Below are 27,247 nucleotides of genomic sequence, written 5' to 3'. Positions count from 1 at the left end.
TTCTCCCCATATGTCGATTGTATTTTACACTATGTTGTGTATTATTTTACATATGTTATTGTGTTTTTAATTTTGTGATGCCAACCACAATCATTTGAAGTTGGGTGGCCAATAAACAAACAAATAAATAAATAAGGGAGGCACCTTATTATTAATTATATTCTGGGGGAGGGGAATAACTCATTATTAGTTGCATTTCCAGGCTTAGGTGTGCCTATTATGGATGAGAGCAGTTCTCAATAGTTTTACCTGTTCAGATGTCAGGGACTGAACCTAGGAATGTCTGCAAACAGTACAAGTTTTCTACTACAAAGCCCTACAGTTTCCAGGGCACATGCTAGTTGAAGATCAAAAGCAAGACTTGCACAATTTCCATTACAAAGAACAAAAATATAAAATTGCAAGGGAAAAGAGGATAATAGTTACTGGCTGGGCTTTGAGACAGGGGTGATGAAATGGATGGGAGAAAAAAAGATTCCTTTCACAAGTCAGCTGCAACTGCTGCTCGCTACAAGATGAGTAGAACATAAGTGTCATTCATGATTTTGGAGGTTATATAAAACAGAATGCTGAACGGTGGTCCACAGTGCCAAAGCAACTGCTCCAGTCTATTCATTTCTAACTAAGGAATTAAGTCTGAAGATAGTTTACCTCAACTGTATTAGCTCAAAAACTCAAAACCAAAATAATCCCTCCTAATCAGACCTAGAGGGGCCAGGGTCCCCTTTAGTATAAAAACATATGACATTTATTGAAACACAGATATATAAATGAATACAGATTTTTAAAAATGTGCAAGTATGGGTTCTTTTTGAAAGCATACACATTTCCTTTACAGAAGTCTAAACCATAATTGTATGTATACATGTACAGATATATATGCACACATACACCTATCTATATTTCTCACTTTGTTTCTAATATACCATGCAAAATGATTAAAAATGTGTTGTCTCCTCAGGTGTCATTCTCTTTTCTCGTTCAGTGACTGATGGCTTCCAGTGTTATTACAGAAACAGATTGATCTTTTTAATGAGCTCGTTTAATAGACTCCAAAATCTCACCGTGGCTGCTCATCCATGTCGGACCATATGCACCAAGAAAACATTCACTGAGAGCTCTGCTGTCAGGCTGTTCCATAAAACTTTGCATACAGCAGAACTGGGCATATAGATAAACAGCAAGAGGCAGAAAATGAATATGCAAACAAGATGCTGAAAGTGCAAAAGAAAAAAAAAGAAAAAGTGGAAGTTTTATATATTTTTCAAGCAATTCTGAATCAATTTAAGTAAGAGGGGGCATAAACGAAAATTCAGAAAAGACATGCTGTATTTCTTTTCCATCTTCACTGAACAGGTAGCATGTAATGTGGCAAATACCATGGAAATGTGAATGGAGGTAATTATTAATTATAATTTTCTTTCCTGACAATCTATTAAACATGGATCCACCTTAAAATACTTTGCACTTATAATGTATTAATCTGCCAAAAAACAAAGCAAAGCAAAACCAAATCCAGCCCCAGCCAAAAGACGTATAAAAAGTTGAATTAAATGCATTCCTTAAAATGCGCTTACACTGTTTTCAAAAGAACAGCAGCATTCATGAAAGCAAGTAACTGTTAAAAGCTTGCTTCAGGATGCCAAATTTACTCCCAGTCATGAAGGCAATCACAGTAGGGCTCTATGAAAAAACTTTAATATAGGACAAACCGCTCTCCAAAATAGCCTGGAACCAGAACCAATAGCACATAAAAGAATGTTTCAGCAATTTCAAGAAGATAATATGATGCAGATATTTTTATCTTCAGTACCCATTCTATTATTTTTTTTATTCTTCTCTATTTGACCATACGGCTGAGATATAGAAGGCATGTGTAATGCTAATGATGGTGACTGTATCAAGCTCTAAGTTTTATTATCTGTACATTCTTCTCCTTGGAGAATGTAAAAATAGACTTGGCTCTAATATCTGTTTTTTGCAATTTGAAATCCTTTACTACCTACATTATATCCAGCATATTGTGAGAAAAGCGATTTCAAATCTATAGACGTCTGTTTGTGCAAACCACCATGTTAGAGTTTTCAGCAGCTTTTTTCAAAACCTACAATACACTACAGTTGATTATACGCTATATAAGCTATTTCTTTGGTTTATTAAAACATTTCTGGTGGTATGGAGAACTGAAAGAAATAGCAGTGCATTTATGTGCAGCTTATTAAAAATGAAATCAAAATTTGTATTGGCTGCCAATGAAATGAAAAGCAAATTGAAAACAAAAAGTTGAACATGTGGCACCATGGGGTAGGATTAGCATTGTTACTGAAAAGTCAGTAACCATTTTGACACCATAATTACAGCCACCTCTATACAAAACCTCATGAAGATGGTTTAATATGTTTACTGGTCTGTATCCTCAAATTTCAACATAGCCTTGAATATTCGGACTTCCACAAAATTATCTTCTGTTGTATGTCTGGGGTATAAACATTGTTGTTTCTTTGACTATTATTCAATCTATGATTCTAGACCCAGTTGAATGAAAATGTTGAAATGTCTATTATTTAACTGGATCACCTGTAACTATTATGTTGTCTAAATAAAATCAGTTGTTCTTCTAGCTACAGTACTTCAATGTGCTTGTTGCAACCAGTTCTCACATATCTTGGCTTCATGTCATGCACCAAAGGAGTCAAATTAAGGAAGCACCTTCACTGAATAGTGTTTTAAAATAACGATGTACAGAAAGCTTCAGTCAACAAAAATAAGCAAGAAACTAGTGACAAAGTATTTGTCCTAAGAGCCATAGAAATTAGAACCACTAGGGAAAGCAACAGGGTTCATGCTGGCAGATGGATTAAGCCTGAGAGTCAAATGAACAATTAAGAAATACAGCTTTGAAAACATTCTTATGGCATGTTCTAGTTCAGGGGTCCCAAACTCAGACTGTTATGAGCGCTGCTGTTTAGAGTTTGAGAGGCTTTTCAGACATTTCATGAATCAAAAGTGAAGAATATGGTAGTATGCCACTAATGTTTAATAGCAATGATGCCAAGGCATCTACAGGACTGCCTGCTCCAATCTATGCTGACCTATCTGAGGTGACCCTCCTGGGAAAATTGCTAGTGGTTCCCCATTTTTATGAGGTGAGAGAGGTGAAGCCAGATAAAATGTTTTTTAGTTATTCTACTTATTTTATGGAACAGCCTCCACTAGAAGTTGGACTTGCACCCATGACTGGGACACTCAGGAAATAACTGAATTCTTTCACGGGGCCTTTGAGAACTGAGTATATTTAAACTTTTATACTGTACAGCATATTTATATTGCATTATTATTATTATTATTATTATTACTGATTTTGTTAGTATGCTCTACATTATATATGGGTTTCGTTCAGGTTACCATGGTAATTTATTACTTTGCATGTTTTGCACTACTGTAAGCCACTGGAAGTCTACAAGGATTTAGAAGCACGCAACTCTAATAATCAATCAATCAATCAAACACACACATAAAACTTTACTGTGAAACAGAGCTTCTTGCAACACAAAGCCACTTAAATGGCATCTCACTTACAGCTGCCCACAACTTTGTTTTCTTTTTCTTCTCCTCTTGCTGAGTAGATAGATATTTCCTTCCTTCCTTCCTTCCTTCCTTCCTTCCTTCCTTCCTTCCTTCCTTCCTTCCTTCCTTCCTTCCTTCCTGACTTCCTTCCTCCCTCCCTCCCTCCCTCCCTTGCTCCCTCCCTCTTTGTCTTTCCCACACTTGCCCAGCGAAGAGACTTTGGGGGCAGGGAGGCCAGAACATCCTTCCTCTTGGATTAGTTCCTCCTGGCCTGTCTTCCCTAGCCAAGTCTTGATTCCCTACCACCCTGCTCAAAAAGTATGGCCCTGACCCAGAAGCACTACCTATCATAGAATGGAGAAGTAGGTGAGAATTTCTGAAGAGCAGCACAGTGTAGCCCGGCCAACCAGGCCTTACTGTGGCCAGGAAACATGCTGGAATGAACCAAAGCAAGCCACCAGGTGATCTCTGCTTGCTGCTCTTCTTCTTGGAGTGCTATCTATGACCCAGCCAACAGGTGGTCATTCAATATATTTTATATGAGGCTGCAACTTTGAGACTCCTGATTTAGTTTATTACATGTACAAGATTTGGGATTTCAATATGTTCAGCACATTTATCCAAATGAGTCATATACAATCATCATGTGCAGGCCAATATGAAATCAAGTATAGAAATCTGAGTAATAAATAAATAAATACAGCACTGTGAGACATTTTGACAAAAGGTGATTCTGTACACCTTCCCCATGTTCTGGGTAGTTCAAGTTGCATATGCTCTAATGCAGGGTTCCTCAACCTTGGCAACTTTGAGATGGGTGGACTTCAACTCCCAGAATTCCCCAGCCAGCAAGGGGGGGCTGCAAACTAGATTGTGCCCTTTGTGTTCACATAATTTGCAAAATAAAATTTAACCTACAGTTGGATTCAATAATAATCCTACATATCACTGTTAGAGTATCTCCAATGCATAAACTGTGGGGTAATAATGACAACTGTGCCATAACAATAAACTTCTCCATAATCTATATAAATTGTTAAATCCACCTCCTTTTGGGCTACAAATTTTTCTGTTGACTTTGTCTAATAAAATGGATATAATATAAAAATATTATATCACAGAATCTCATTTTTTCCTTTACAGATCCTCTTTAAATATTTTAAAACAGCAGTCAAAGTGACTCAATGCACTGAAATTCCTTCTGTCACTTAAAGGCAGGATGGATAATTTCACTCCAAAGGCCACATTTTCTGACTAGCGTTTTTACCATATGCCAGTGTTATGTTAGGCCAAAGCTAAAGTAACACGCTCCGTTCACATCCACCCATCATTATACTCTGCGTATGCTCAGTCACCCATACTTACACACATAAACACACACAAAGATGTTCCATGCCTGCACAACTTGGCATGAAAAAGCCAAAGGGAGGCTTTTTGCTCTGTGATGGGGATTTGTGCATTTGTGCAGAGAGAAGGCATACTGTCGAGACAAAATGAACATTGCAAAGGCATTTTACGGAGCACGAAAGAAGTGCTTAGAGATGCTTACCTGTCTGGAGTTCGCCTCTTCCCGTTTTCGTTCACATCGAGAAGCAGCTCTGAGGAGTCAACAGGTGAGGTGGTGCTGGCATCCAGAAGCAGCTGTTCATGCTGAGCGAGGTACTGGGCGGGATTCTGCTTGGCCAGCCTTGCACAATGCAGGAGCTCCCGCTGTAGCAGGGGCAGATTGGCCTGGAAGATCAGAGAAGGAGCAGCGTGATATACACCAGTTAGCAATTAGCCTTGTTACAAATCTAAAGATACAAAAGTGGAATATAAGCCAGTTTTTCTCCATTATGAAAAGGTGGGACATTATTTCTCAGGATTCCAAGCCAATATGACTGTTGGCTATGTAGACTAGGAATTCTGCAATGTCTCATCCCAACACTTCTGGAGGGAACTAAGTTGGTGAAGGCTGTAGTCATCATCTTTGCCCCAGTGTTAAATATTTATAGCATTGGTGTTTTTTTTTTAATCGTATCCTTAAAACTGTACCATAGTTGTAAACAATGATTTGGTAACTGGACAGAATTTGCCAACACTGCAAAGTTTTGAATGGGGCCTTTCTAGAAAGGATAGTGTAAAACAGTACCATGGAAAACAAAACTCCCCTGGCTAAGGAAAACTATCATATGCTTTGCAATACTGAATAACAAAAATCTCCTCTGTGACCATCTGGTCCTTCTCCAGCTGCTATGTACAGCCTCAGGCATAAATAGGGAAAAGAACTTCACTGTGCTTGGGGGACATGAAGGTCTCTCTTTGAGAGAACAGGATGGAAGGAGAGGAAAGGAAAGGAAGGTACATACACAGACACACACGCAAAACCTTTAAGGCAAATAAAACTTTCCCTGTGATCTTAAAAGACTCACAGAGCTTCTGTAATTTACTGCCTGCTATGAAAATTCATCTGCACACACTTCCAGTCCTATTTTTACAACACACAGCTGCAAACTTCCACTAGAAACTAAATCAAGAATTGTCTCGTGAAACTTGGATTTTTCAAGAGAATTTAGATAACTCTTTTTTTTCTTAACACTCATGTTTTACAGTTTTATATGATATGATGTGTGTTGTCTGCAATCGTTACCATGTGATGAGTTCAAACAAGCATGTTTTGCAGCTTGTTGAAAGGGTGATTGCTTGCGGAAGAATCCATTATATGTCGTGTTCTCCTTACACTATCTCATTCTAGAGATCTAATTTTATCAGTGACTTTTTAAAAAAAATGTGTTACTCTGAGACAAAGAGGCTGAGTATGTATGTGTACACACACGCACACACAAACACAAATGTGAACAAAGAATCTTCTGTGTAGCTTTTCCATCAGGGCATAGTTTTCAATGCACATTCCCTATTTGTGCCCATACTGGAAGCGTTCACATTTCTCTTCTCACAAGCATTAAAAGTTCTACCGGATATATGAAAAAGGATTTTAAGTCAATATTAATTAAATGAATTTTTCTTAAGGTTTCATTTTTAAAGAATAGCACAGGTAGGACCCACATGAATATATGGTCAGCTTTTGGAAGCCCACCCATCTCTACTTGCTATTTTTTATGTGTTCACTTCCCATTTGTAACAAAGCTTTCTTCCTAGCTTTAAGTAGGTAGTGTTTTCAACCTTTCATACAGATGCAACTATGCAGTCTTTAAGACAGTCAAATTCCCAAATGATATTTAGGAAAATGATATCACGTGCTAGACATCTTGCACGCAGATGTCTTTTGACCAAGCGTTTTTTGGCTCATCCCCAGAAAGGGGCTTAATATGTGTTTGAAAAAGAAATCCTGGTGAGAAAAATATAAACAAGCTTTGCAATGGAGTGATGCAATCTGTAAGTTTCTAATATTTTATTAAAATTGAATTAAATCAAGTACATTCACAAGGAATTGCTGAAAACTTGTTTTAAATTAATATTTGTTAATAGGAAAAAAGAATCCATAATTAGAGAAATTTGTACTGAAAATACCTATTGGGACTGGAGAACATATTAAAATATGTTCTAATTGATAGATCAAACATGCATAGTTACATAAGCAAATAAGTAATGAGAGACATATACATGGCCATTAACCAATGTATACATACAAATGACACAATACATGCGCTCTTTCACTTAGTACTCTGTTTAATTTACTGACTCCATAAACATCTTCTGCCAATTTTTTTTTTTAAATATGGTAATGCAAAGCAATTTTGCTTGCTCTAATTCTGGTGCCAGATTAGGTAATTAGAATGGTGTCTACTATCCTTCCAGTAAATGTTTCTCCATAAATGCAAAATGGAACTGAGGGTCTGTGAGTTACATTAGCTTAATGAAAACAAGACTTTAATGCATATTGTTACAGCAGCATTTCAATGCACTTATTAAGGCCCGTGTTGCCACAACCATATGGTTTTTGTCATTAATGTCTCCTTTGAGGAAAAGCACTAAAATTAGAAGAAGAAAAGAGAAGTTGCATCTTTGATTCTAGTGATCCCAAATAAATGATATGACAACCATATGGTGGGAAGCAATGATGGAAAGGTCTAGAAGTGTCCTTGTAGTTTTTCCCTTATTTTCTTTTATGTTCCTTTTTTAAACTTTTTTTTTATATTCAGATATGATTTTTTTTTTAGGTTTTTATCCCAGTTTTTTTTCATATACAACTCAAGGTGGCGAACGTATCTAATACTCTTTCCTCCTATTTTCCCCACAACAACAACTCTGTGAGGTGAGTTGGGCTGAGAGAGGGGGACTGGCCCAAAGTCACCCAGCCAACCACCCAATGATGACAAGCAACATTGAAATTACTTCCTCTTCTTAAAGGCATACAGATAAATCAAACCTCATTTGAGATCAGAACTACATCTGAATGTTTCTCCCTCCCCACTTGTCCTGTTAAACAACTGAATAAAACACTGTACAGCAAGTGGACAATAACAAAAGAATAACAAGTATTTGTCCTGTGGATATTTAAAATGATAGAAGCTGCTTATGAACTGAAATCAAAACTTTCTGTTTCATGAATGATTTTTTTTATTTGTAGAAGATTTGTTCTGATTAAAGCATATTCTAGATTCATCCCAGCATGATATGCATTACTGTATAAATCTGCAAACTATAAGATAATTAATAAGTTCTACCATACAAAAATCATTAGTAACAAATTCATAATCTCTTTTATATTCTGCCATCTCATAATTTATATACAAAGTACTTGTAACAAACAATGAATTGGGACTGGGGGGCAGGACTGTTGTTCTGGTTTTAGCTAGGAGCTACAAAGCCTATGGGGGATTACTTATTTATATGATTTAAATGGATGCCCATCTCAACGTAGTGACTATGTTGAAAAACAAGCCAACAACTGATAACACAAAAGTAAAAACAATAGCTTAAATATCTATAAGCCAAAACCCCATAATAATTAAATGCATATAAACAATACAATGTGACTGACCAATTGGTATGTTCCTAATGCCTTATTTGAAAAAAGCAAAAAAAGCAAAAAAACCCTCAAACCCACCTTATACATTAGGCTCAGTTACCATCCTGACCCAACACCTGAGGGAAAAGCCAGGTTTTCAAACTTCAGGAAATTTCTACAGCAAACAGGGTTGCCCCCCCCCCCCTTTTAGGGATATGGAGATATTTGCTTTTTTTTTAACAGGACTTTACATTTTCTCCCCCACCCACCGGAAAAAAAAATCCACTAAATCATCATTGCTCACTTCATGGAACTGAGGGAATACATCTCCATAGTCTGCATGTTGTTTTCCTCTGTGGTACTCAATTTTTAAAAAAAGTTTGGTATAGCCAGTGGTTTCCTTTTTTTTGACACCATATGAAGGTAACTGAATTTTTAGATGAGATAGTGAACCTTTTGCAAATGGCATGTTCAGTAAAGCAACATATGAGGATAGTCTAAAAATGTTTCCTGTAGATATTTATTGAAAAGTTTTTCCTCACAAAAATCTTGATCAAGTTTGCTTGAAAGAAGTGGAAAGCAATGAGGCTTTCACTCTGCTGAATGACTTTGTTTCAGATCACTAGTTTCTTGCTGTAGGAAGCTAGTGATTCTGAAAAGGATACCTAAGGAGGAAGGGAGAGCTCAAGACATTTGGTTTCCTAATGCAAGAACTTGAAAAAGGGTTTTCTGTTGTCCAGAAAAACCTGATCAGGTTTATCTGCTGATTATGGGCCAAATCACCAGGTCTTACCTAGCTGCCTGGTTTATTTATTTATATATCACATTTATATAGCTACCCATCTCACACAAAGCCACTCTGGGTGGCATACAACAACTGAATAAATAACAAATGGATAAAGGCAATCATTATAAAAGATAAAACTGATTATTACAATGCAAACATTATCAACAATTTAAAACATTTTAAATTTTAAGATATATAAACCCCACGGAGAGAGCAGAATATCAATCACAGTGGAGCCATCTAAGAATGTCTCTGGTTCCCAATGACCCCCAGGCCTGATGACATAACCAGGTCTTGAAGGTCTTCCTAAATGACAGCAGGGAAGGGCCGAGCCTCACTTCAGGAGGGAGAATTTTCCACAAGGAGGGAGCCACGGCAGAGAAGGCCCGCCTCCTGGGACCCACCAAATCCAAGTTCCTGGCCAATGGAACACAAAGCATACCTTCCTGCCAGATCTAATGGTTTAAAGGTTTAAAGATATTGCTGGTTCCAGTGGAAAACCAATGATCTCTGCTAGCTAGTAAATAATGTTGATCAGCTGACTGGCAAAAAAAAAAGCAAAGCTCTTCAAGGGTCAATGGATCACACTTTTTACAGCTAAGGGTTGCGTACCCTATGAAGCCAGTAGGTGAGCTCATCAGGGGATCGGAAGTAGTGTCGTTAACATAACTCTCACAGAGCTATTTCCACCTGCCTTTTGAATATAATGGAGCAAATAGGGTCTGCTAAGTAAAGCAGAATCTTGTTGTGATAAAATCTCTACAAATAGATGGTGTTTGTGCTTAGCAATTGGATACGTAGTTGCTCTAAATGGGGTTTCATTCTTTCTAAAACTATGGTAATGGGAATTCTTGATCCAACTCTGTCTCTAAGTCATAGCTAGCATTCAGTAAATTGACCAGTATGTCTGAGCTAGGATAAGAAGAGTCTAACCACTTCATATATGGTCTGATAAGTTCTCAACTGGATTCCTGCAATAAATACATAGGGCTGCCACAGAAGATGAACTGTATGATTTATATTATAGCAGTCCTGAGGGAGCTTTATTGATTATTTGTTTTCAGACCAAATTCAAGTGCTAGTTTAGAGCATCCAAATCCTATTCAGGTTGGGATCCAAATGACTGAAAAAGTATCTGTTTCAAAGATGTCTGCATGTGTATGTGTGAAATGATGAAAAGAAGCATCACGTTGTCACAATGCAAGCTTCACCCCTTTTGTTTGTGTGCTGTGATGTTGCAGACATGTGTATACAAGGTGGGGCTTGCACTGTCATAGCACAACACTGTTTTCATTATTTTGATGAAAGCACTGGATCTGCAGATGCCTCTGATCCGGCCTTATAATGTCCAGCTGTATACGTTTTGGAGAAGAGTCTTCTCAAAGTACATATGATCTTCCTGACAATTGTGTTTTCACATGTGTGAAATGAACTGAATCTATTTACTGTATATGTACTACTAAAACACTCATGTCTGTAACCTCCAAGTGGGTGAAATGGTGTGTTATAGGGCAATAATTTTTGAATCAAGGTACCTCAAATGGGCTAACTTCCAAAATCTGGGACCTATTATTCTGGTGGGATTGGAATTTGTGAAATTTGTGGCAGCTTCAGCATCGCTGCGCAGCTGCAGTCAGCCCAGATCACGCAATCACCATGGGTGTATCCCCAATCTCTTTCCCACCTCTCTCTGTTCCCTGTGCCCAACTGGCTGGCAGCAAGGCCCAACAGGCAAGCAGCAATTTGCTGCTTTGGAAACGAGGCAGAAATCTGAAATCTCTTAACAGCGGTGGGCGTTGAGGGAAGGATGAGGGAGTGACTTGGATGCCTGCTGGTAAGGGAGGGCGCCGGTGGTTGATGGGTGAGTCCTTTTCCTCTGTCGAGGAAGGGGGACTTGGGAACACGTTGGAATGGGGAGTGGGGGTGCAGTTTTCCTCATGGTCTGCGGCTCCCTTTGTTCCACCTTCCCCCAGCAAAGTGGCAGGCAGTTCCATGGGTCAGCTAAGGAGGAGGAAGAGGAGGCTTCACTGGGGCTCTCCTGAGGGTTGTGAGGGGAGGGCAAATGGCACAAGCCTATATCATATGTGGAAAGGAAGGGAGGGAGAAAGGAAGGGAGGAAAGAAGGGGAAAAAAGGGAGGGAGGAAGGGAGGGAGGAAGAAAGAAAGAAAGAAAGGGAAGGAAGGAAGGAAGGAAGGAAGGAAGGAAGGAAGGAAGGAAGGAAGGAAGGAAGGAAGGAAGGAAGGAAGGAAGGAAGGAAATGGAAGGAAGGAAGGAAGGAAATGGAAGGAAAAGGGAGGAAGAAAGGAAAGAAGGAAAGAGGGAGGAAGATTTCTGATGTTCCCTGCCAGCTTCCCACAAGCAAAATCAATAGGGAAGCCAGCAGCAAGTTGTAAGTTGCTCACACTCCCACTGCTTTTTTGCCCTTGGTCATTCGGTTTTTCTATTTAGGTAAAGAAATATCTCTGAAACGATGACCCAACGGTCATGGGTTGTCTAGTGAGCTCTACACAGGGCTGCTCTTGAAGACCACTCAGAAGCTGCAGCTGGTCCAGAATGCAATGATATAGGCAGGAATTGGTATGCCCATGTAACACCTTTGCTTCATGAGCTGCACCAGTTGCCAGTTAGCTTCTGGTGCAATTCAAGGCTGTGGTTGCCACCAATGAAATCATTCATGGCATAGAACTTAGCTATCTGAGGGGCTATCTTCAGCAGTTTCTGTCCCTCCTGTATTATCAGACAGACTTGGCATGCTCCAGGTCCCATTAATTAAACAATGTCACCTGATAGGACCTAGGAAGCAATCCTTCTCTGCTTGATCTGTCCTCTGGAACAGCATCCCCCCTGGGATCCATATGGCCCCTACTCTGGCCTTGTTTAATTGGTTTTTAAAAACATGGCTTTTCCTTCAGGCAGGCCTCTTTTGGAACTTTAGGTTGGATATTATAGTGCTCTCCTGGTTGTGCACTGTTCCTTCTCTTTGGTTGCTTTAAGATGGTTTTTATTGTTGTAAGCTGTCCAGACACTTATGGAATAGGGCAGCATTATAAATCTGATAAAAAATGAATAAATGTTCAACTTCTGTATTATAGGTACCTATTTGTTGAACTTCATCCCTATGGTGTTGACTTTACTATATTTTTCAACACCTTACCTTACTTCATCTACCTTACCAAATAAGCGGGGAAATACTTTGGGTAAAGTTTTTAAAAATATCATTCACAACACTGTCTTAATTGTACACATTTTCTTCTACTCCAAGTTTTTAATTTACAAGCATTTCAAATATGTATCATATTTTTTGATCAGTGAGTGGTGCACTGGAAAAAAGACATTCAAGCTCTAGCAAATTTTATGAGAATTGTTATTTGTAACCATTTATCATTTACTGCCCTATAAAGCATTAAGATTAAAAAGTTAAATAATGGCACAGTTTTAAATAAATGTACCAAAAAAAAATATATCCCATTTTCATATGATTATCATATGATCCAGGGGAGGGAGGACCATATCTCAAAACTTAACTGCCCAAATACCTCCCATACACTTCCTGTATCAACAGATAAATAAGCTGCAAAGGCCCCTACCTTTTTACAAGAGAAAAATGACTGAAGCACATGCAGTTAATCCTAAGAGAGAATTAAATTGACAGAGATGACCAATATGGCTACCCAAGTTTTGTATAGGCAGTGGTAGCTCCTTGGCTTTATATATATTTTTTTAATGCAAGCTCCACCCCTCTCCATTATTCCCTACAGCTGTCTTAAGGACAGAGAATACAGGATGTGGTGAAGCTGGTATTTTCCACCTTATTAATTATGAGGGTCAGAAATTTAGCTTGGACCCTGCTACTAAACAGCAGGAGCATTATTAGGTGAATTCATTTTTTACTGCTAGTGATAATAAACCAAGTTGTGCAAGACGTTGGATCAGTGGAGCTAGACCTGACAAGGAATGCCAGGAGGCACTGTCAATCAACCCAACATATGTAAGAGAAAATGGGTTGAAAAAGATGATGAAATGGCACAACTGAACACATTATATATTAACATTACAAAGCATTGAAAATACATGTTGCAGAGCTGGCAAATTCTCTGTCTAGTTAGCAATGAATGTATAGAAAATAATTGTTCCAAGAGAGTTTAACCCACTTACACTGAGAATGGGGGCTTAACGATGAGAATCATTCTCCTCACTCTCTTAAAAAGCAGAACTATAATACACACCTGTGACCTAGCAATGATATGGTTTAAAATAGTTTCCAGATCAATGATCTGTGCAATACCTTCAAAAATGGGATGACAAAAGGTCGCAGTGGGAAGTTAGTGGCTTCTTGCAGTTTGGAATGAAATTCTTCAATTGTCAAAGTGGAGTTCTGTTGAATGAAAAAAAAAATCTGACTCTGTAAAATGAATAATAGAAATGTTTTGGCAATATAGATTAGGCTTACAGTATTCTACACAGAGAAAAGTTCTTAACTGTTTTGTATTAATAGCTATATAGTGTTCACTTTATATCACCAAAACCATTACATTAACGTAGCATAAAAAGTGCCATCATTATTTCTCTCATAATATATAGTTATTTTGTTGTTGCATTTCTGTCAAATAACCGTTAAGATTGTATTAGTTCTGGGAAAAAAATGGTTTAATTTAAATCCATGTCTTTATGCAGTCATGTTTGGTACCTCATGTATAAGAAACAGAACAGGAGTAATATATTTGGGGAAAGGACAAAACTAGCAGAATGTCTTAAGCTCACATCTTTTTAACAGTCAACGGTCTCTGCAGGGCAGCGACTGCTCACACTGCCATTTCACCATTGGTACAAAGATTTATGGCAGTAAGTAGCAGCATACACAAAACTCAGAATGCGTTGACTTTTTTACGTTGGTCTCCATAAACATTTTTGGAGATTAAGAAATCAACTTCATACAGTGTAGTGTGTGTCAGTCTTCGGCCTATGTATGGGTATCTTAAAGCTAATCAGCGGTAGGCTCACTATGAGTTGCAGCTGCCATGCTGAAGGCTGTTGTCAGAATCACTTCTGAGTACCTCATGATTCTCCACTGTTTCTACACAGTCTAGGTCAGGGAATATCTAAAGGCTCTGTTGAGACTTCTTATGTTCAGTTTGGGCCCCTGAGACATAAAAGCACCAACAAACCCACATTCTTCATTTAAGTAGAGATTGTCCCACCTGATCACACAGAGAGGGCGTGCTTCGGACCCCCTCAGTGAAAGAACTTCGACTGGCGGGGTCCAGAAGGCAGGCCTTCTCTGCGGTAGCCCCTGCTTTTTGGAACATTCTGCCCCTGGAGATGCGATTGGCCCCCACACTCCTGGCCTTCTGTAAGGCTTTGAAGACCTGGTTCTGCCACCTGGCCTGGCGTGGGGAGGGAATACCTCAAGCATGGGGATGGCTAGCCCCACAGAGGCCTTCTGCCTCAGATTTTTCATCCTCTTGGACTCTCCTTCTCCTTTTTAGTAATGTTTTTAATTAAGGTTTTATGTATTTATATATTTTATGTTTTTAATGTTTGTTGTGAATCGCCCAGAGTTCCCCCATTGGGGGGAGATGGGCGGTTGAAAAATTAAATAAATAAATAAATAAATAAATAAATAAGACTCAATAGCTAGTACACAATAGCTGGAGTGTAAAAACATAAGAGTTCTGCTGAATTAGACCATAACATCCATTATTTTTCTTTCATGGTGGCACAGTCATATACAGTATTCTGGGGGGAAAAAACATGTATGGTTGGAAGTCTAACAGAAATGGTTGCAAATCCTACAGTGTTTTTAATAGCTACTGAGAGATCTAAAATCCATAAAGTTGCCTGATCCCCTTTTATAATTTTTAATGGCCATTGCCTTATCTTGTGCTAGCGAAGCCCATAAATTAAATGCATGCTGTGATAAAGTACTTTCCTTCTCTGACCTGAAATTGCAACCAAGCAATGCACAGGACAGTCCTTAGTTCTAATACTACGAAACAGGAAGATTTTTTAGAGTATTATGGAAATCCAGGTTCAAACAAGTTCAAGGATTGGGCAAATCATTATGATTAAGACTTACTTGCCTCAACAGGATAGCTCAGGCTAAAAACACTTCTTTGAGCCCCTTGGAAGAATGCTGGGGTATAAATGAAATAAATAAAATGTAAGTACCACTTATCTTCTTTTCAGGTATATAAATAAAAGAGGGGTTTCAAGGAAAGGCTGAAGAGAGAGAAAGAAATCCACAGTCATTACATAGTTTTAATTTACTTACCACAAGTCCTAGCACAAGGGTACGCACTCTCTCCCCAATCTCTGGTGAAATGTCATTGCCAAACTGCTGTAAGGTTGTAAGGAATCTCTTCAGTTTGCTAAGCTGCCTAGCTCCACAAGCTGGTGGTAGCTGCTGATTAGCCAAAGACGATGATGAGGAGGAGGATGGGCCGTTGCTAAAGCCATTTGGTGGAGAAGGAGCCCCATTCAAAGCTGTTGGCGAATGGCTTGTGCCATTAGTTACTAAAAAAGGAAAGAATACAGAGAAAGACATACTTTCAGAGCTTTTTCAGCTTAAAATTTCCCTATTTTAGAACATTTTTGAAGGCAGTACCTAGTACAAATAAATGATGATGAAATGCAATGGTTTAAAGCAATTCAGTAACTTCTTGTTTTCTTAAATAGTAAAGAGAGTGTAGCTAAATTGCAGTAAATGTTTTAGATTTCAAGGAAGCATTGGGCAATAGCTCTCTTTTATTAGATTCTCAGAAGCAGGCCTGTGGATTCTTTGTAATGATTACTAGAAAGTTCTCTATCCTGCTTGACTTTAATTTAAAAGGATTAGATGCAAAACCACATCCATCATAGTCGACATTTTGCAAATGATCAATCCCAGCTATTTTTTGAGAGTTCCTCCAACATGCTTTCAAAATTCCAAAGGAATCTGTTGCTCTTTCTCTGGCCTAACATTATTCTAACCATAAAAAAGAGAACAATATATTGAATGACTGTATGTGTGTATGTATATATGTGTGTGTGTGTGTGTGTGTGTGTGTATGTGTATATCACATTTTAAACAGGATGTAAATATACAGCTTCCCATTGTCTTTCAGAATGAACTTCTAAAACCTTGCATGTACATAATTTTGCATTTACAATTGTTGGCTTCGATGTGATACATTTTATGGAATGAAAACCTGATTATCAGAGTAAGCATTGTGTTGAAATGTACACATATATCTATGTATTCATTAGATTTAGATCTGAACTTTCTTCAAGGAGATCAAGATGGCATACCTAGGACACCCTTCCCAATTTTTCTCAAAACAACATCCTTATGGAGTTTATCCAAAAGGACTTTTAGTACCAATAATTACTGTTTGCATAATGTTGCAATCTTGTGGGTTTAAAATAAGGAACCCAGCACATTCCCCTAAAATTGTGACTCAAAACTTGTATGTTTTTCATTTCCTCTCTCGGCTTCTGTGAGAAAGAGTAAAAGAGAAAGGCTGTCTTTCTTTGAACTGCATTGGCTCCTTCAATTCCCAATTGTGTTGATTGTATGGCTCTAAGCATAAAAGCCTTGCTCCTGTACATGTTACATTATGTAAAGCATGCAAGTTTTCAAAAATCTGCTTCATTCCTTAGCATGACTTGACTGGGCAATTTTTAGAGGATGACTCTTTTTTATAACGACTTCTTTCTTATAATGAAATATTCCAGACTGAGAGGGTGAAGGGGATTTGAGGAACTCAAACCCAGGTGAACAAGACTGTAAAGGTTGGGCTCTTTATAGAGCAACAATATCATGAAGCAAAATTCTGTGATTATAAGTTCATTTCAGGAAGTACCTGAAAAAAGAAAAAGTATCCATCACAAGCCCAGTCTTATCATAACCACACCGGACTTTTGGAAGGTTACAAAAAGGTAAAACAGATTCATTGGTGACCTTACACTTTTTTTTTTTTAAGCACCTTCACAGATGAGACACTGGATTACCTGGACTTGGCTTGTGGCTAGCAATTTTATTTTTTCCAATAGATTGTGTGTGTGTGTGTGTGCGCGCGCGCGTGTGTGCATGCGCAACCCCCCCATCTAATCTGAAAGGACTCATGCTGCATATTTTTTTTTAATATCTCTACTTTTCTGTGGTGATAACAATACCTTTCAGTCTTTAAATAATCTCTTCTTAATATAGGGAAATGTAAGGAAGTACAGCTTGATTTTTTTTTTTTTCTGGCAGTGGTCCTATCTGAGCAAGCATACAGATGTTACTTATCACAATATACTCTAAGAATAGGGATAAAACCAGACAGCTGCTGACAGTGCAGAAACAATGCTCCTAAGAATAGAACAAGAAAAACAGAAATATATAATAGCATCTCTGTCATTATGTGGTTATAGAAGATGAGTTACAATTATTATGAACTGAGGCGCTACTTCCCAATATAAATAGCTGTCAAGGTGCCTTTAAAATTGGGTGAGCTTTAAATCTACCACAATCAGCTGGATAGACATACCAATGTAGTAAATTGGAAATGGCCCATTTGGTTGTCAAAAAAGTTCATTTTTGTCTCTATCAGTGTCAACTCTTATTCAGAATGTTACAACACAAACAAACAATAGTCTTCATTATTGAGCTAGAAAGCAGGGATAAGCAATGCTTTGAATAGGGTAGTGGAGAATTAGTAATTTAAATAATGTTATGAAACTTGATTTTAGAAAGACAGATTTGTGTCTCGTTATCCAAAATGATAGCATGAAGAAAAATCAAGAAGTCTGAACTTGGACCACAGGAAGAAGAAAGTGAGAATTGTTTCAAAGCAGATTAATATTATTACATGTGAATGAGTCTCTGAGCTGAAGAATTATTAATATATTTAAAACTATTATTAATCTTTCCTCTTCTGAATTTTGCTGCAGTTTAACTTTTTCTATCACAAGCATGTATAGCACAAAAGTATAATTACATGTCGTGGGTGTGAAAGAACTGGTTCTTGGGGCTCCTTGGGTAGTTGGGGGAGGAGGCATTGTTGGAGGTGTCAGCCTGGATTGCGTCTTCACATCCACAGGTGAATCTGGCATTGTGGAATGCTTCTCAATGCGATCTGTAATAGATAAAAAGTTTATTTTGTCAAATATGTAATGGAAAAAAAAAACTGCAGCAAAAATATCAACTATACAAATATAGCATTTTTCAGTTCTTAAATGTACAAACGTAATTTAGGATTGGGTAACCTTTTTAAATTTAAGAATCTTTTTATTATTATTATTATTATTGAAAGCAAACTAGAATGTGTGATAGCATTATTCTTGGCTCTTCTTTAATTGAGTTCAGGGGGTGCTGGAGCTGGACACATGATGGCTAGTATAAAGAGATTATAGCATTAACAAGAAGACTATCAATAACAAAGTGATAGTGAGAAATTCTGGTATTATGATTATTTGATGAAGATCAGCTCATAACACCTTAATACTTGATGTTTGCTCTATTTTATTTTTCTGGCACTGCCATTCTATGCCCAAATACTGTAAATAATCCCATGGAAATTAGAATGATCTAGTTCTTGGTAAGTAGAATTTGGATTGTACACACAGGGGTATATCCCAGAAAATGTGGCCTAGCAAAAACCAGTTTTCCCTATGGATTGCATTTAACAAAAAGTTTGTGATTTGGCTTGATACAACTATCCTCACCCTTGCTTGAGCAGAAGGGTCTTCCAATACCAAAAACCCACCACTGAATACCATCAATACAGTTTAACTATGTCCCTTTACTCAAACGTATTTCCTAACAAAGCAGCAGCAATACTGTCAAGTTAATAAATTTAAGATACATCCTGATTAAATACTCCTGGTCATATATCTCGTAAGCTGGTCATGAAGACATTTTATATGACATATAAGGATGTACTTTAAGGTACAACATAAATTAATTTTAAAAGTCACTTACAAAACTGGAAACTTCTCTGATTCCTGAATATAGCTCACAATTTTTCTCATGATATTACTAGGTTAAGTGACCTAACAAGATTGTTTTTTCCTATACCTTTTTTCCTTATACACTTAGTCCATGTGCACTGCAAGAGACCTAGTAGCTGTAAGACCCGAGTAAGATGAAAGCATTTAAAAATCACCACATATAACTTTAATAACATGATTAATATTCCAGATAAAGTCTGGAAATTAACTGTGTGATTTACTCTTAAATATGGTGGATTGTATGGATGTCTTGTAGTTTCTGAATTGTCAAAGATGTGATTTGACATTTGAAACTGTCTGAGAAGGTTGTCTAGTCAGGGATGATGTTACATGCTTTGCAATCTTACTGGTATAAAAGTGCTACGTTTTGTGAGGTATGGTTGGGGAAATACTATATCAGGTTATCTCTGTTGATAGAGAAAAATTAGTAAACATAATTTGCCATTTAGACTTTAAAGATCAAACTATTAAAGCAGTTTATTAGAAATGTCTATGGAAGTAAAAAAGTAAAATTGTTATTGTTGCATATTTTTCTCCTTCACACCCCAATAAATGGCTATATTTATGGTTCCTTAGCCACTTCCTTGGCAGAAGATACAATATTAAGATGATGCTGAATTTAATAGCATTGAATTATAAGCCTATGTAAGAAGTCGAATCATTAAACGACATTGACTGAAATACAAACACTTAAATAAATATAGCCAAATTCAGTTTGATTTCCTGTATGGTTTACTTCACAGTTCACAATGGGTAAAACAAATTAAAAAAAAAACCCTTCTTTAAACATTTGTTTTTAAAAAATCAAAGGCTTGAGAAGACAAGATTGGTGAGAAAAACATTAAACATTTCTGGATGGCATCCAAAACAATTAATTCCAATGCAGACCCCACAGAAATGAGTGGGAACTACATGAAAACGTCCTCATGTCTGAATTTGTCACTTGCAAGAAAGAAACTGCAATCTGTAGAAAACTCTGCCTCCTCCATGTTGTAATTTCAATTCAATATGTTCTACAAAGATAATCAAGCATTTTTAAAAAATTTCTTTTAAGGAAAATAGAGATTTATAATGGAAAGTAAAGAGTGGGAACCATCATTTCATTATCAGAACTTAACAGTTGTTATAAAATTAAAACTAAAAAGTAAACCACTTGCAAATTGTGGGACTAAATATTAAGACATCTACAAATATGGGTGAAGATGAGTGTTGTAAACAAAGCGATGTTCCCTAGAAAAATCACTTGGCTTATACTGAGATCAAATATTTAACAGGCAAGATAAGTAAACTTAAAAGAAAGGGAGCAAGTTTGAAAATGTTAATTGTTTGTTGCACTCACCTACAGCCTCAGCAGCGAGGAAATAAATAGTATTTAGCTTACAATGCAACAGAGGAAAAGAGGCATGGAAGGGAATACAGGCTGTCCTAAATAAAGGCAGATATTTCTGCCATGCCAAGAAAGGAGAGAGAAGAGAGACTTGCCAGAGCTGGCCAGAAGATAACATTGGCAACTGCTGGCCCATCTGTTTTGCATTCTGCTAACACTCATGCTGAAGTGTTGGAGAATGTATTCCAGGTACACAGATCTGAAAACATGTGTGAGCCTGGACGTGAACAGAGAGGGAGCAATATACGGAGGAAGGAAAGTAAGTTATATTCCAGTTGTGAAAAAGGTAATCACAAGGTATCCCTCCAATTCAATTCCTGAGAGCTGAAAAAGTAATTTCTCTCTCCCTACAACACAATGACAATATATTGCTTCCCATTTTAGAGTTCAGTTGAAAAAATGGGTTGACATCAGGGGAGGGAGGGAGGGAGGGAGGAAGGAAGGAAGGAAGGAAGGAAGGAGTGGGTGGCTTGAATGACTGTACAATCCTCAAGGCAAAGACCCCATTTATTATTCAAGTAGACACTACAGTACACTATTCTGATACATTATTTGCTTCATAAGGCTATATCCAATATTATAGAAGCAGTCTTCTATTAATATAATGAGAGTTGTATTTTCCAACTCCCTGCAATTACCTTCCACTTACCATGTTATCTCCATGCAACTTAACCCTTCAGAGAAGATTGGGCAAGGGATAGGACTGTAAATCAGTTGGTTAGCAGTCTGTTGTGTTGGTGAACACAACACTATTTCATACAACCCATATGATGCTACTTCATACAACCCATTATTTTTTAAGCTGTAAACTACTTTCCGATATTTTTGAAATTAATTTAAATTAATTTGAAATAATTATTGTGTATGCATTAATAATACAACTTTATAACCTATTTCCATAATTAGTTTTATTTGAGAATCACAAGAATTTTTAGCAGATTTGGTATAAACTTCTGTTCCCATGGTTTCAAAGAAATCCTTCAGCTGTTGGAGTGGGGTTGGGGAATCATACAAAAGAAGACTTCATAATTTGGATACTGTATCTCTGATTCCTTGTAAATGTGTAAAACTGGCAGAATTAAGTAAATGCCATTCTAAAATCTTAAGCACTATAACTATATACTGCATTGGATGTTTAAAAAGAGTACTTTTTGAAATCTTCATCATTCATTGGCCATGATTATATGAATTATTTTTGAACAGAGAACTAGATGTGCAATGTATCATAATGGAATTTTATGTATAATATCAAAAGCAACCACAGAAACTGAGAGTTATGTTAGATAGTGTTATTAATTTTTTAAATCTAACTTTGATTTTGAAACAAAGCAGGAGGAGAAAGGATTATAAATTTGCAAAAGGTAGCCTTATGTTTTCCAAACATATCATTAATAACAGAAAAAAACAACAACTCTGAAGAAGTAGAACCTAGCTGGCAAAGGTGGTCAGAATGTCCATATTTTGATCTAGTAATTAGAGCATCTAGTTATATCTGGATATGAAAGAATAAGCTTACTACCACTAAATAAATTCAGCTTTAGTTCACCCGAGAGGTCAATGGGGCAGAGAAAAGGAGTGGGGTGAAGCAGGAGTCAGCTCACATAGCTCCATCCCACTTTATCCCAAACCTGTCCTCTACCTCACCTGTCAATTGGGCTACTTTTCAACACAGATTTATCTTTCCCTCATCACTTAGACCAGAAAGGAAAACTGGTAGAAATCAACAATTTCATTCCAATACAACAAATAGCTCGAATTGGTTAAGTCCTGCAAGGGAATGGCAATGAGTAGCCAGAGCACTTGGGAGGATCCCATACCAAATAGTGCCACTTCTCAAAATAACAAAAGCAGGAGTAACAGGTGGCCATACTAAACTTTTTGTTTGTAGAAGCAGCAGAAACCCCATAATCCATTCATTTGGAACAGAATAAGCAGAATGTTTCTTTCTTGGTTTAAATGGCTTGGCAGCCTTCCCCCACCCCCCAGATAGGTCTACCAATCTTCTGAAATAAGCTGAACAAGTTTGTAAGAACAGGTTATCAAACGGAATAAGAACAGGTGCTGCTACTTTAAAATGGATGAATTTAGGCTTCCTCCCTAGGGGTGAGAATAAGGTTGGGTTATGAGTACATCTCCTCTAAAAAGTATTAGTGGGAAATCTTCATGATACGTTAGTGGGATTAAGGATGAGCCTCATGTGATCTTACTGTTGTTTATTTCATAAGACTTCTGAAACGTTCTGTCCTTTTAAGGTTTTACTTTCTGTAATATTATTTGCATGGACATAGTTTTTCATTATTGCTCAGGAGCTGTAGCATGAAGAAAGGAAAAAGCTGCATATTGCCAAGTCAACAACACTCTAATTTCACCTGTGTAATGACAGATGATCCAATTAATCGTATGAACTTTTCAGGCTGAGTCACAGCTTCCCCATAGCTTTATTGATCTTCCATAAATGTCTTCTTCTCCCACTACTGAAGCACACTACTCAGGCACAAAAGAATCTACCCACCAATGACATACATGAGTGAAATCACCACAGACCCAGCCTAGGTAAACAGTCCTCATAAAGATGCCTTTAAAAGAATTCAGTATTTACAAAAAAATAGCTTAGAATGTGATTTTAGTTTGCCTCTTCATTCTCAACTGGTCTGGGATCCAGTTGTGGATCAGAGCCTGCCAGATGGCTATACTGATTGAACCATGACTTTCATTTGCCTGCTTTTTATGTTTTTTTGGTTTTAATTTTGGTTTTTAATTGGGTTTTAAAAGGGGGTATTGTGCTTGCTATTGATTTCTGTATTTTGTTTACTGGTTGTATTATTTGGTTGTTTTTAATTATGTGAGCCCCCCAGAGTCACAAATGTGAGATGGGTGTCTATACAAATTGAATGAATGAATGAATGAATGAATGAATGAATGAATGAATGAATGAATGAACAAATAAAGCCTATATCTTATATGTCCCAAGTGTCTGGAGTTGCTTTCGTAGCTGTTCCACGTTTATATGACACAGGTGCACATGAGACACCTTTTACTTTTTTAGTCTTCTTTGTGACTACAAAAGGGCCAGATTATTCTGTTATTAATTGCAATCACAATGCCAGGTTGACTATGTGTTGCATAGACACAAAAGTGGGCAAGCAAACCAAAAAAACCTTACAATCACATCTAGAGTGTGTGCAAGTTAGTCATTATTTTTATTTTGTGTTGACTTTACAAAAAATGAAGATCAGGTGCATATCTTGTACAGAGACTAACCAGATGTAATGGTGGCTATTTCAAATCTGTGAAGAGAATTCAAGCTCAGGGCACCACAATTACAATTTTCTCCCCCTCCCCCACAACACATATTCTCTCCCAGGAGTAAATCAGCATACTGTTAAGGACAACACTGTGCCTAACATATGTGACACATTTTTTTCTTTTACTCAAAACTAAGGGCTGACTGAAATAAGGACCAGAATATAGGGGAGGATCAATAATTTCCTCCCCAATCTCATGCTCTTAAATTCCCCATAGGGAGGAATGGGGAAAAAGAGATCTGCAATCTTTAATTTATTCTATTCTTAACTCTGGAATTAATGGTTCAGCAAAGGTCTCATCTTCAAACTAAAGAAAAGTATTAAATATGTAACATTTGAGATAGGATTCACTTACCAATTTTATAATTGAGAAATACTGAGAATGCAAAGTCGTTTTTGCAGACAAGCCCAAGGCAAATCAATTCCAAAATTCAGAGATGCAGGTAATGGAAAGAAACCATTACATATTCTGTCTCTTGTCTGCTTCCTTTTTTCTTTTTCTTTCTTACTGATGGAGAGCTTAAAGACTAATTCACTGTCATTACTCTAGGTAAGTATGGCTAGTATGGTTAGTATGACTAGCTACTTTCATTAAGGCTGTAGCTCCACTGCTACAGCATATGAGAAATCTCCACGCAGATACCCTTAGCATGTCACTGTATGCTATACTACATGCTATACACCTGTATAATCAGTCAAACAAGCAAGGGTTTGGAAGGTACTGTGGATGAGCCCACTTCTTGGCTGTATTGACAGTGATTGTTATGTGTTGTTCTCCAGCTGCTATTTTATATTAGTTATAGTATTACCTGATTGTTTTTATTTTGTTTTTAATTGTTAGCCACCCAGAATCATGCAATTAATTAATTAATTAATTAATTAATGGAACTAGTATTACAGAAGAACTATTTTTTAAAAAGTCAGTCTGTACATTCTTAATTTTTCCTATTTGAAATAACCATTTTTAACTATTAAACTCAACGTGGCTCTGAAGAAATGCACTTTAGAAGTCAAGATGAATTTCTTAAAGATAATTCTTTTGATGTTACAACATATCTCAATGGCCTTCTATGATATGTAGCGTGCACTCTCTCTTTCTTTCTAACACACCCAAACATGCACACACACACACAGACTATATTGCTATATACTGCAATAAGGAGATGTTCTGTTGTAGATGGCTTCATTTTTGTCTGAAGTGAAATATCTGCATTAGCAGAGTTGTGTGTGAATTTACCACTGAGGAAGCCAATTTCAGAATAAGGGGTTGAGAGCCTAGAGCGGTGTTTCTCAACCTTGACAGCTTTAACATGTGTGGACTTCAATTCCCAGAATTCCCGAGCCAGAATTCTGGCTGGGGAATTCTGGGAGTTGAAGTCCACGCATCTTAAAGCTGCCAAGGCTGAGAAACACTGGCCTAGATTTATAGTTACGTGAAACCGAAGTGTGATACCAGGTGGCACAATGATTAATCTCTCATCAGCATAATGAACACACAAACCTCTGCACCTTCTTCTGAGCAATCCAGCACCTCAATAAAATTCTGTGGACATCAAGCGCTCAACTGTAGTCCAACAATGAGCATTCTAAACACCATGATGGAACAATAATTATCTTGAGATTGGGTGGATAGAGCAATGAACTCAAGCTGAAAAAACTTTCATACTGATTGTGACTGCCATTCTATCCATTAAAGAGTAGAAATATAAAACTTTTTTCTTCAGATGTTCACCAACAATATTTCTTGCCTTTTCTGTAACAAGAATTTATGGACTGGTTATTTCCTCCTTTCCTTCTGATATTAACAACCTGGTATCTTACCTACAAGAGTCTGGCATACTTCTCCATGTGTCAAGAGTTCTCTGGATTCTATCTTATCAACAACAACTCAGGACAGGTAGGTAACCAAGACACTAGGATTTAATTATGGTAGGATCTAACAGAGGTCATTGCAATAGCCTGACCTATTAAGGGCACAAACCAAAATGTCTGTAACTATTGGCACCCATGGGTCAAGGGTCCTTCCTTGTGAACTTCTAACAAAAAACAGACTCAGCAAATCTTATGTAGGTAACACAGTAATTTAGTTCTCCTTGCTGCAAAGTTCAACCACTGTATATTGTTTTATATAAGTTCTTCATGAACTGTAAAGAAATGCATGCTGCATTTTAAAGACTGAGAAATAGCCAACTTTTCTAACACAGCTTAAAACCCATAACCCCTCCAAATCTGAGGAGGAAACAGATCTGGTTGAAAGTCGTTGGCTTTTGTTCCTGCAATAAATTCACGATGAGAGTAGATGGTGAAATAACAAGCCAAATCCAAGCTATGCACTCACAACCCTCTGGTAACAGGAGAGTCTTAAGATAAATCCATAAAATATGTTTTAAATCTGCACACATCTCCTCCATTTGTTTTGCATTATATTTTAAAAATGAAATATACATTCTTGAATCTCTTCTAGCAGCAAAGAGCAGGAAGCTGTGATTTAATCACAGAAGCATTTTGCCCCACTCTAAATTAAAGAATGCTGTAAAACCAACTTTAAATTATGACGTCTCTTCTGTGGATTGTTTTGGTTTCTGACACTGAGCTGTTCTTTGTCATACATTCGGTTCTTATTATGGAAATTATTTTTAACTCTGTAGCTAGCTTTTAGATGAACTGCTATATGTACTGCAAGTGTTTCCAGCTTTATAATATTTATTTATTTACATATATATATTATATATATATATATATATGGAAGAAAATCACTAAGAAAATGTGTCCATGGCACAAGAAAAAAAGGCTTTTATAGTCAGCAGTATTTAGTTCATTTCCTGTATCTTAACAGTTCAAGCCCATTTTTAAAAACAAGATGGCCTTTCATATATTTTAGCTTATATGGAAAACATCCAATTCAAGTGCATCGGGGAAGGGTGATGTATGGAACAAAATATGGAATATGTAAATACACAACTGATGCTTTTTCAATAGCCAATTTAATGTCAGGCAGTTCTGCAAGTGGTGTGGTTTCAATTTCCTTTTTAAAATAAAAAAGTAGGATATAATAAGCAGTGGCATTTACTTTACTGTTAGCTAGTGTAAGGAGTTCCAGATGTATGTCCAGGCATAAAAGATTCTTTAAAAATACTCCTCACTGATTCATTGTGAGAGTGTATTTCTGCTAACCTGTAGAAAATCAGTGTAATAATTATAAAGCTTGATGAATGTATCCATTTTTGTTTTTCTGCCATCTCATTACTTCAGAATGTACTTCATCAACCAATTATGA

The 27,247-nt window shown here is 37.2% G+C and overlaps 1 protein-coding gene across 4 annotated transcripts in view; it reads right to left on the bottom strand.

Annotated features, from left to right (window-relative positions):
* The window catches only part of RUNX1T1 (RUNX1 partner transcriptional co-repressor 1), a 164,668-nt gene that overhangs the window by 48,449 nt on the left and 88,972 nt on the right, over positions 1 to 27,247 (bottom strand). For 3 of the 4 annotated variants that reach the window (XM_088149143.1, XM_088149140.1, XM_088149141.1), the window contains 4 exons: positions 18,267 to 18,404; positions 15,578 to 15,819; positions 13,592 to 13,681; positions 5,117 to 5,298 (listed from right to left, as the gene is read on the bottom strand). In XM_088149143.1, the coding sequence (XP_088005269.1) occupies positions 5,117 to 5,298; positions 13,592 to 13,681; positions 15,578 to 15,819; positions 18,267 to 18,404 (652 nt within the window). Of the gene's footprint in view, positions 1 to 5,116; positions 5,299 to 13,591; positions 13,682 to 15,577; positions 15,820 to 18,266; positions 18,405 to 20,617; positions 20,726 to 27,247 lie in introns of those variants that run through there. The other variant, XM_088149142.1, reaches the window with a different exon arrangement.

This window comes from Python bivittatus, unplaced genomic scaffold, assembly GCF_059951505.1.
Source record: "Python bivittatus isolate LINGU-HERP-01145 unplaced genomic scaffold, Pbiv_v1 ctg000590_np1212, whole genome shotgun sequence".
Classification (NCBI taxonomy): Eukaryota; Metazoa; Chordata; class Lepidosauria; order Squamata; family Pythonidae; genus Python; species Python bivittatus.
Note: the sequence above shows the minus strand (reverse complement) of the source record. Positions and strands in the feature narration are given on the sequence as shown.